Raw genomic sequence first — 10822 nt, 5'->3', positions numbered from 1 at the left:
AGAGACATACATGACGTTTAAGCAAGAAATAGCCAAAGAAAATATTTACGATAACTCTAAGGGAAGCTCATAGTTGTTTGAGGCCAGGACAGGTGTACTGCGGACTAAAACGTACCGAGCCAGATACCAGGAGATAGATTTGCTGTGCGGGGCGTGTGGAGAGGAGGAGGAAACGGCTGAACACCTGATAATTGCTTGTAAACAACTTCACCCTGCAGTTGAATGTAACGGGGAACTATTCAAAGCTTTGGGTTTTAAAGACAGCGAAAAAGTAAAATAGACTTTGAACAGGTAGAAATAACTAAACGGAGGCTATCTGATTGGTGGATAATATCAACGCAAAAGTAAAGGAGTAAATACATAGGTATGCATGCATATAGTTCCCTTTCAAGGCTAGGTGGCGCGCGCCGCCGCCGCCCGATTCAAAGAGTTGAGCCTCAATCACCCATCCATCCATCCAATGCGGCTGTGGCTGCGGCTAGCAGCTTGACAGGCGGCACGACCACAGGGCACGGCCGGACATGTGCGAACGCTTGTCAGACTGCGTTGCCGGGCTCTTTCTGTAAAATGCACCTGGGGTGCGATTTTGTAGCAATTCTATTACTTTTTCCATGCCTTTTGCCGCCATCACTGAGCAGCCATTGGTCGAAAATGACCGGGCCGCGCCCATTTTGTCTGTCAATCACGCGACGTCAGGAACCCGCAAAAACTGTAATCGTCATCGTGACGTTGAGGCACTCATTATGCGGAGCAAAAGGCACGGATTTTTGGAACGGCCAGAGGCAGGGTCGTTTCCGAAGGCATGAAAAAAATGGCCGCCCCTCTGATCGCTATGGCCGTGGCTCTTCGCCGTCGCCGACGTGAACAGGGAGAGCCAGACGACGCGTTTGACATGCCGGATGACCATTTTCGACGGCGTTTTCGCCTCTCGAAGGGAACGGTGCGGTTGTTGTGCGAGGAACTGGCGGGGGAACTAGAAGCTGAGCGAGCGACGGGACTGTCGGTGGAGCGGAAAGTGTTGTGTGCGCTGCGCTTCTTTGCTACCGGGAGCTTCCAAGCGTCCGTTGGGAGCGAGGAGACGATCCGTGTGTCGCAGTCGACGGTGAGCGAGTGCGTGCGACGTGTGGCAGAGGCTGTCGTGAACGCAGGGGCCCGCAACAAGTGGGTCCATTTTCCAAAGACAGCCGAGGAAAAGGCAGCCGTGAAGGAGGGTTTCCTTCGGCGCGGCGTTATCCCCGGCGTCATCGGATGCGTAGACGGCAGCCTCATAGCCATCATCGCACCCAAGGGTGAGCGCAAGGCTGTGTTCATGTGCCGCAAGGGATACTACGCCCTCAACTGCATGTTCGTAAGTAAAACTCACGTTTTCTGCGATCCCTTTTGAAAGTTACGTTGCTCTTGCCAACGGGCACTTTCTCTGGTTTACGTTTTACCTCAGATCTGCGACGCGGACATGAAAATCTTGGCCTTGGACCCTATGCGACCGGGGTCGGACCACGACGCTTTTGTCTGGCGGACGACATGGTTGCGCCGGCGGTTCCAAGCGGGGCGCATCGTGAATGCCGGGGAATACCTCCTCGGTGAGAAAAAAACATTTTTTTTTGGCGCAGTCACGCTTCAGCAGCGCAGAACGCCGTGTCCGCTCCAACCCAAACTTTTAACCAAACCACAAGAACATCAGTAATTCCGGAGTAAAAAAAGAAAATTAAGACATTGACTGCCACCATTGGCAATGTTCGAAGTGTTAAGTTACAAGCACATTATGTGTCTGCGAGGAGCTGACGAAAGCAACACGTATTAGTGCTTTCTGCACCCAGTGACTGCCAGAAGCAGAAGAAATGAACACACATTACTGCTACTACTGTCATTGATAGCACCAACAAGTGTTGATTTCTTGTTTGTGGCAGGCACCGCGTACACTTGTAAATTGGTTAAGAGTTTGTGACGGGTATGTACATGCTCAACTCATGCTTTTACTTGGGACTTGCAACCCTGAAGTCTACCTTTGTTGAATGATACTGTAGCTTTCCTCAGTTGACAACTTGCCTCTCGTCAGCGGAGTACTCAATGTACTATTTCCATCTTTGTGCAGGTGACAGTGGCTACCCCTTGGAGCCGTGGCTCCTTACCCCGGTTCCTGGCCATCCTCCAGTGCACACAGCCGAGGGGCAGTACAACACAGCACATGCCGCCATGCGTTCCGTAGTGGAGAGGTGCATTGGGCTCTTAAAGAGCCGTTTCCGCTGTCTTCAGCGATATCGCACCCTCCTCTACGAGCCGGAACGTGCAGCCAACATTGTCGCGGCATGTGCTGTGTTGCACAACCTTCGCCTTTCTGAAGGCGACGAGTCAGGCGATGACAGTGATGACGACAGCAGCAGCGGCAGTAGTAGTAGTGAGCTTGACAATAACGGCGACCCCATGCCACACAGTCTGCCCCGTAACACGGGCTCTAGAATGCACTACTTGAGAGGGCGGGCTGTTCGCGACAATGTCATTGGCATGTTTGGAACAACCCGTGCGCAGCACATGCGTTATTTGAGGAGCGTGCGGCGGCAGCTGCGACGTCAACAGCAGCGTCAGCATCGTTAGGTGCATGCACACAGTTTTAAGTAATTGCATTGTGCATTTCATGCTGTGAAATTGCAGATACATTTCCCGTGCTAAGTTGTAGTTGATGTCTGCGTAATGCAAAGCATTCATGATTTGTTGAGAAATGTAAAAGTTGTTAAAAAAATTAAATTATATGGTTTTACGTGCCAAAACCACTTTCCGATTATGAGGCACGCCGTAGTGGAGGGCTCCGGAAATTTCGACCACCTGGGGTTCTTTGACGTGCACCTAAATCTAAGTACACGGGTGTTTTCGCAATGCCGCCGTGGCCGGGATTCGATCCCTCGTGCTCAGCAGCCTAACACCATAGCCACTGAGCAACCACGGTGGGTACATAAAAGTTGTGTAGTGAAGGGTTATGTAAAGCCTGCACTTATAGTAAGTAAAACAGTATCGTTACAGGTGACATATGAGATTGAAAGCAAGCTAAAAATAAGTGCATATTCAAAGTGTCTGCCACAATTTGCTTGCTGCTGCTGTCGTCATCTAGATGCATGTAGCCCGATTCTTACTCGTATCCCCTTACGCATTGATGGACATAACCACCTGTCTCCTCACTTTCTACTAGCACAGAGAAGCTCACAGAAGCCAAGATGTACAGTGCACGTCACACCTTCCGCTCCATGGAACGTGCTGTTGCACGCGCAGCTTCTAGGTCCTCCACCATTTTGTCTCGCAACAACGGCAAAGTTCCTTTCGAGTGACGAAAATGCCGTCCAACTGGTCATCCGACATGTCAAACGCTGTGGCTCCCGTGAAGTGTGTGCACGCACGAGCAGTTGATAGATTTTAACAAAGTGACCTCACTTGTATATAGCAGAACTCAGCAATGTTAATCAGTAATATTTGTACAGTGCAAGCTAGCACTAGAAATGTGGTTGCGATGTGTAAATAAAAGCACTAGAGGAAAACTGCACCTTTCTGTATTTCAGTCTTCAACATACACTTGTTTATGCACACATCACATGTGACAGTCTCTACATTGAAGAAGTGTGAGAATCATGAGTACTCAGTAGTAGAGACATTATGCAACATATCACAGACACTTTGGAATAAATATCGGATCACATTGTTCTTGCATCGTAATATATCACAGGTAACGGCATGCATCGTTTCAGAAAACTGTTGTACACTGCACAAGTACACAGTAATAACAACTGGCCTAAACTGCACCAGAAACAGAAATGAGCAGGTGCTTAAATCACATGCCAACCGAATATTTATCACAGCGAAATGTATAGGTACATCACTACATGTGAAAGGAACATGCTGTTGTGGCGCTCAAACTGAAAGAGCCATAGCACCATATTATGATATTCAGTAAGACAAACTGCATAAATATTACACACAAATTGCACCACAAGGGCTAAAATACAATGTATCACAACCTGAAAGATTACTGAATGACAACAAATTGTTTGATAATGAGACAGATGTGCAAGAAAAGAGACATTCCAGCTCAGTACGTAGTGACACAAACAAATATGCATATGCAACAAACAAAAAATAAACATTACAAATGAAAAGAAGGAGCATAGGCAAGGAATTTTCATAACTTTTTTCTTTTTTGCTATGTATATTGACAGGTTGCTTTCGACATTATAGTAAGGCCTGAAAATTTCACCATTCGATGACAAGGATTAAATTGTAGAACACTTGCAGTGTGGCGTCGTGCTTAAATTGACATGACAATAACTAGGCACCTCAAAATTGCAGCGCCACAGTCGGAATGCCCGCACACACCAGGCCTACAGGCACTTTTGCAGGTGAGCCTGATGGTGTGCACGCTCTTATGGCTGAAGTAAACCTTGAAGAAAAAATTCATGCTGCAACGGCTATGCTACTTATGGTTGCATTAAAGGGTGACTTCAGCAATTATTTATTTGCAAACTAGCAATATTTGCCCTTCATATCATTAATACATCAGCAAATTTTAAGATAAGTTACAAATTCCTTGCCTATGCTACCTTTGCATCCTTTAATTATGTGGGGCCTGAGAGGGGGGAGGGGCTTGGCTGCCACCATGCCCCAGTGCAGCCAGCAGCAGCTGAAGCAGGCGCTCGTTGGTCTCGTGCGACCGACGCGCCACTTCGAGGCGTTGCCGCTGCACTTCAAGGCGCTGAGACTCCACTTCCCGCATTGCCGCCACCTCCTCCCCGAGGTGCCGCAGGCTCTCCATGTGGGCCTCGTGGTGCTGCCGCAGGCTCTGCAGGTGGGCCTCGTGGTGCTGTTAGCAAAGATGTGTAATTAGTTTAATTACAGAAGCTCAGTAACAGGGCCTTTGTGTGTTGCATTCATCCCCATTTGCAGGCTATTGTCTTGTCATTGTATATTCAAACACTGGAAATATCTTTCTGGCCCATCAAACTTGTGCCGTCGCATTCCATTAAGATGTGTTACATTGCTATACCTGCTTCCTTGAATTCAACGCCACTTTTTTCTTTTTGCCACATAATTGCGTAGATATTTACACATGTTATATCACGCGAATGTGTACAAGATATCACCACAGGACTACACGTATACCTTATGCTTGTTCACTGATTAATATAATTTTTAGAGAGGTCATATGCTCATCAATTTCATACGCAGAAAAATATACATCTGTGGCCTTGCACATACCTGCCGGTTTTGCTCCAGCAGTTGTTGGCGGAAGCGAGTGTCCTCTTGAACTCTGGCTTCCTCCAACTGGCTCTGGCGAACGTATGCGGCAGTAGCCGTCATCACAGCACCATCAAGTTCCTGCTGCCTGGGCTGTCTACGGGGTGCCCGTGGCTCTCGAGGGGTAGGCTGCGGCACCTGGGGGGTAGGCTGCGGCACCTGCGGGGTTGGCTGCGGGGTTGGCTGCGGCACCTGCGGGGTTGGCTGAGGCACCTGCGGGGTTGGCCGCGGCACCTGGGTGGTAGGCCGCAGCACCTGGGGGGTAGCCGGTGGCTCTTCATGCAAAGCAAAAGCAAAGACTGCTCATTCACTGTTATCCAACCTACACAGATTGATTGTCCTAACCAGTCACTTTGAAATGTCATTATAGCTGCATAGCTACAATAATGATACACAAAACAGGTAGTTAGAGCAAAAGATGCCACAGAAAGTTGCTGGTAGCAGTAACCCTTAAGAAGCACAAGGAATCTCTATTACAACATGATGTCATTTGTAGTGTTGCATTTCTCCTCCATGAATGAGAGCTGGATGTTCGACACAAAGGTAATAACAGCACAGTGACGTACTTTACTTCATAGCAAGATCATACAGCAACTGCAAACAACAATGCTACTACAAAAGCTAGGTCACTGCCTTACGTGTAAGGCCACTTGGCCCAGCAACAGCTGCAGGGCCCGACACCACGAAAGCAGTTGTCGCTGGTAGATGTCTGCGGGAACCGCTGGGCCCTGCAGCTTCCTCTGAACTTGCCTCGTCCTGCAGTCAGAGTAGTGTTCAGACATTGCGAGCAGTGTGTGCAATGCGCATCATGTACACAAGTTGCTGCTCAGAGTACATAACCTATATTGTCACTTGCACAAAAAAAAGGGCTTAAAAATTTTGCAATATTGTGTTACAATGTAATGCTGAAAATTTGTGAGGTCACAGCGGGTCACACAAACAACACTTCTTTAAATCCAATGTACGCACCTCGCTATCGGGGAAGTACTCAGGGGGGGAAACAAGGACCCCTCCTGTCCTCATAAGGACGTCGAGGACGCGGCCGTCCACGCCACCCACTTTGCCACCTCCAGTAGCCCTGCAAACACGGCAACAACGACAACGTGAAACTACGTTACTGTCAGCATCATTAGAAGCTCACCTCTTCTCGCTCGCGGCCCTGGCCGCTTCTTTTTTCGCTTTATGGGCCATCTTGGCCCAATGGTTCCGCCAACGGCTGGTGGCCTTTACGGCTGGCCCCTGTGCGTTAAGCACCGCCGCCACCTCCTCCCACAGTTCGTTTTTTCGAGCAGCAGTCATACGTGGCGAGAACTCTGTAGAAGCTCTCGCCAGGTATGGGTGCTGCTCGATGAACTGCACGAGAATAGCCGCCTGCTCTTTGGACACCCGCGGCCCTTTTGCTGCCATTTTCTCTTTGTCAACTTGGGAATTTCAGCCGGCCCGCAGCACAGTAAGAAATTTAGAGGCAAACATTCTGTCTAAGCTAAGCGCCTGCATAAAGTGCTCACTACGACTCATTTCTGCCTTTTTATACCACTAATGTAAAAAAAGGTGAAGTCACTACTCACATTTAATGTTGTAGCAGCTTCTTTCTCGGAGCGTATCAGTGCAGGAAGTATTACCGATGCAGCGATAACTTTAAGGAAGCTATCGTTATGTCATGGCGGTGCCCTATGGAAAATGCCTTGACAGTTCTCGATCCACTATGTTGCAAAGTTTCACCTCGGGGGCTACGGATAATTCTTCTTGGCTCTTCCTAAAGAAGAAATTATCACACGTCAGACATGCAGCGAAAACCACACGACAATGCAAGCACTACACGAGCAATAATTACTCACCTCAATCAGTATCTGACGTGGGCGGGGCCGCAATTACGGGCACGCAAGGGGCTGTCAGCTTGACAGACACGCTAGGGGCTGTCAGCTGTTCACAGGTAAACAAAGGCTGCCATTTTGCTTGCGCTCAACGGCATGGATTGGATGCACATCCGACTACTATGTGGCTACGACTTCAAAAATAGAGCACTTACGTTTGCATTTCTTTGGACTGCGGCAGCTTTTGCGTTGTACGGTAACAAAATGAATTTGCTTTACGCAGCATGGAAGTCCGCTTTTATTAAGTGCCGTTTTACAAAACAAATTTGCTATACAGTCCCGGAAAAAGAGAAGAGAACACGAAAGAAACATCCGGCCAATGAAGGGAGCTTCTGATTGGACGATCCAAGAAAACGTCGTGCCTACGTACACACAATTTCCAAAATCGGTGACGTCACGCGAGAAGGCATTGGCATGAAAAAAGTCATTTCTACAAAATCGCACCACTGAGCATCGTTGTTGGGTTTTTCTGCCAGCGTCTGCTTCGTCGCCGTTTCTTGTTAAGGCCACAGCAAGTTCTTTTGCACATTGTTTCTTCGCATTTCGTTATGTCATTGTTAGCCGCATGTACGACTGACGGTGGCCTTGCAGCCATGAACAGCTGCTGCCCATTTGCTACGGTGACTTTCATTTCCTATTCTTTTTTATGCGCAGCAGTGAGCGGTGATGCTAGCGATAACAGCGATGCGGCATCCTCTGAGAGCTGCGATACACGTTCAATACAATGACGAAGTTAAAATTAAATTAAATTATGGGGTTTTACGTGCCAAAACCACTTTCTGATTATGAGGCACGCCGTAGTGGAGGACTCCGGAAATTTCGACCGCCTGGGGTTGTTTAACGTGCACCTAAATCTAAGCACACAGGTGTTTTCGCATTTCGCCCCCATCGGAATGCGGCCGCCGTGGCCGGGATTCGATCCCGCGACCTCGTGCTCAGCAGCCCAACACCATAGCCACTGAGCAACCACGGCGGATAATGACGAAGTTAGAAAATAAAATGAAATGGTTCGTTAAGAAATGTGGCTTATGAACACATGCCGTTCGGGGCAGAGAGCTTTATGACACGCGCGGCGACTGCTGAAAAAGTATGGTGCTCTAGTTTTGCAAAAGAAATGTAGTTATTTCTAAAGCGGTACACGTGCTGTATTTGCAGTATGACAATAATGCGCTCTCACCCAACCTCTGTAGCAGGCTACATGCGCTCGAGCGTTGTTAGCTGTTCTGCATTGGGCTGAAGATACGTATTTTCATGTTTTAATTGTGTATGGAGTCGTTACCGTAGAAAGTTCCTTGTTTCTTAGCCTTTATAACAGTGCTTCCTTAACCAAAGATATATATATATATATATATATATATATATACGCATTGCAGGAAGGAACGCAGCACCTCCGTTATACAGCTTTGCAGGCTCCAATATTGCTTATGCGAAGAAACGTAGCGTCCACATTCAATAGCTTTGAAGCCTCTAGTATCGCTTAACTTCTGTCTGTCATTCTATGTATTGCAGGAATCTCCACCATTTCCTCAAAATACACTGCACAGCCAAAGGACATCACGCATACTCAAGGGCACAATTCCAAATCAGAAGGCGATTGCAAGGCTTCGAAGACAGCAGGTGAAGACCCCCAACACAAAGTGCTTAATTGCAGCTCTTTAATGATGGACACACTGGCTTACACATTCGAGATGAAGATATTGGTGCGTGCTCAATTATTTTTGCAGCCATTTTATTTCGGCACGCTACCATTCACATAATTTTGCTGCCCTTCGCAGAAGCACAAGAAAAACGTCATTTTTTTTTACTTCTAATACAATTCTAAGACGCTAGAGCTATGATATGTCCGCACAACCTTGAGCAATCGTAACGCACGTTTTCTGCTCTTGGCCGCCAGAGAAGGGAGGCTTTGTTCCGGCCGCAAAGCCCTCCATGTCTCAGTAAGGTGCCTGGTGCATCGCCGACGTATGAGGCTCTGAGCAGGAGCTACGGCACTTCAAAGTAACCTGGGGCCTGACGAACCAACCGACTGAGCTATCTTGCCGGGCAACATCCAAGGGTCACGAGTTCAAATCACCTGTTCTCTTCCTTTTTTTGTTTCCCTTTCTTTTTTTTCTTTTTTCTTCCCCCTTTTTAACGTCTTTTCTTTTAGTTTATCACTGTACGGGAACCCTCCTAAAGAAATTATATATATCCTCAATTATGTATGGCCACACATGTGCACGTCATAAATATCAGGTTCTCTAGCCGAGTGCCATCCGTGCGGTTTAACCGAGCTCAGATTGCTCTACCTTGACTGATCAAATAAGGCACCACTGTAGGTTAAATGAGGCGTACAACCCCTGCGGGACCCGCCGTGGTTGCTCAGCGGCTATGGTGTTAGACTGCTGAGCACGAGGTCGCGGGACCGAATCCCGGCCACGGCGGCCGCATTTCGATGGGGGCGAAATGCGAAAAAACCCGTGTACTTAGATTTAGGTGCACGTTAAAGAACCCCAGGTGGTCGAAATTTCCGGAGTCCTCCACTACGGCGTGCCTCATAATGAGAAAGTGGTTTTGGCACGTAAAACCCCATAATTTAATTTTTAATTTAACTCCTGCGGGGGCGGTAGAGTATCCGCCTCCCGTGCAAGAGGACCGTGGTTCAAATCCCCGTGCCGCGTAATTCTCCACCGGAAAATACAAAAAAAAAACCGTGTGTTGAGAAAATTGCACAAACAGGCCTGGAGTGCGGCCTGATCCCGGTGACCAGAACCGGTAACGCACTCTCTCACCAGAGCAGGATTGGCCACCCTGGTGCAGTACTGGGCCACAACCTCCTATATGAATAAAACAATCAAACCCCGGCCCTCAGTCTCCAGCAGCCGCGAAGCAACTGACCACGGCGGCGGTCAGATCTGTCACGCAGCAGAGGGCGCTAAGAATACCTGACTCCGGACAGGCCGCCATTGGAATCTGAACCTGGCAACGTTTAACGTTAGAACGTTATCTAGTGAGGCGCGTCTAGCAGTGTTATTGGAGGAATTAGAGCGCAGTAAATGGGATATAATAGGGGTCAGTGAGGTTAGGAGGACAAAAGAAGCATATACAGTGCTAAAAAGTCGGCACGTACTGTGCTACCGGGGCTTAGCGGAAAGACAAAAATTGGAGTCGGATTCCTGAATAATAAGGATATAGCTGGTAACATACACGAATTCTGCAGCATTAAAGAGAGGGTGTGAGGTCGTGTTGTGAAAGTTAATAACAGGTACAAATTGAAGGCCGTACAGGTCTACGCCCCTACATCTAGTCATGATGACCAGGAAGTCAAGAGATTCTATGAAGACGTGGAATCGGCAATGGGTAAAGTAAAAACAAAGTACACTATACTGATGGGCGACTTCAATGCCAGGGTAGGCAAGAAGCGGGCTGTAGAAAAGTCAGTGGGGGAATATGGCATAGGTTCTAGGAATAGTAGGGGAGAGCTATTAGTAGAGTTTGCAGAACGGAATAATTTGCGGACAATGAATACCTTCTTCCGCAAGCTGGATAACCGAAAGTGGACATGGAGGAGCCCGAATGGCGAGACTAGAAATGAAATAGACCTCATATCCTGCGCTAACCCTGGCATTATACAAGATGTGGACGTGCTCGGCAAGGTGCGCTGCAGTGACCATAGGATGGTAAGAACTCGAATT

At 48.1% G+C, this 10822-nt stretch overlaps 2 protein-coding genes across 2 annotated transcripts; one reads left to right on the top strand and one right to left on the bottom strand.

The window, feature by feature from the left end:
• Positions 1–575: 575 nt before the first annotated feature.
• On the top strand, positions 576–2740 carry LOC140216777 (putative nuclease HARBI1). Its single transcript, XM_072287310.1, has 3 exons — positions 576–1348; positions 1439–1580; positions 2093–2740. The coding sequence occupies exons 1-3, from the start codon at positions 803–805 to the stop codon at positions 2590–2592; spliced, it is 1188 nt and encodes a 395-aa protein (XP_072143411.1). The 5' UTR covers positions 576–802; the 3' UTR covers positions 2593–2740.
• Positions 2741–3519: 779 nt separating this feature from the next.
• On the bottom strand, positions 3520–6768 carry LOC140216778 (uncharacterized). The gene is made up of 5 exons (XM_072287311.1): positions 6416–6768; positions 6244–6352; positions 5913–6030; positions 5236–5549; positions 3520–4840 (listed from the first exon to the last, which is right to left on the bottom strand). The coding sequence occupies exons 1-5, from the start codon at positions 6679–6681 to the stop codon at positions 4592–4594; spliced, it is 1056 nt and encodes a 351-aa protein (XP_072143412.1). The 5' UTR covers positions 6682–6768; the 3' UTR covers positions 3520–4591.
• Positions 6769–10822: the final 4054 nt, after the last annotated feature.

This window comes from Dermacentor andersoni, chromosome 3, assembly GCF_023375885.2.
Source record: "Dermacentor andersoni chromosome 3, qqDerAnde1_hic_scaffold, whole genome shotgun sequence".
Lineage (NCBI taxonomy): Eukaryota > Metazoa > Arthropoda > Arachnida > Ixodida > Ixodidae > Dermacentor > Dermacentor andersoni.
This window is presented reverse-complemented; position numbering and strand designations above follow the sequence as displayed.

What these genes read in the sequence shown, in the direction of transcription:
- LOC140216777 (XM_072287310.1), top strand. Translation starts at nt 803, where the DNA reads ATGAAAAAAATGGCCGCCCCTCTGATCGCTATGGCCGTGGCTCTTCGC. An exon ending in ACGCCCTCAACTGCATGTTC is followed by an intron (nt 1,349 to 1,438) that starts GTAAGTAAAACT and finishes GTTTTACCTCAG; the next exon opens with ATCTGCGACGCGGACATGAA. An exon ending in TGCCGGGGAATACCTCCTCG is followed by an intron (nt 1,581 to 2,092) that starts GTGAGAAAAAAA and finishes ATCTTTGTGCAG; the next exon opens with GTGACAGTGGCTACCCCTTG.
- LOC140216778 (XM_072287311.1), bottom strand. Translation starts at nt 6,681, where the DNA reads ATGGCAGCAAAAGGGCCGCGGGTGTCCAAAGAGCAGGCGGCTATTCTC. An exon ending in AGGGCCGCGAGCGAGAAGAG is followed by an intron (nt 6,353 to 6,415) that starts GTGAGCTTCTAA and finishes CCGTGTTTGCAG; the next exon opens with GGCTACTGGAGGTGGCAAAG. An exon ending in AGTACTTCCCCGATAGCGAG is followed by an intron (nt 6,031 to 6,243) that starts GTGCGTACATTG and finishes CTCTGACTGCAG; the next exon opens with GACGAGGCAAGTTCAGAGGA.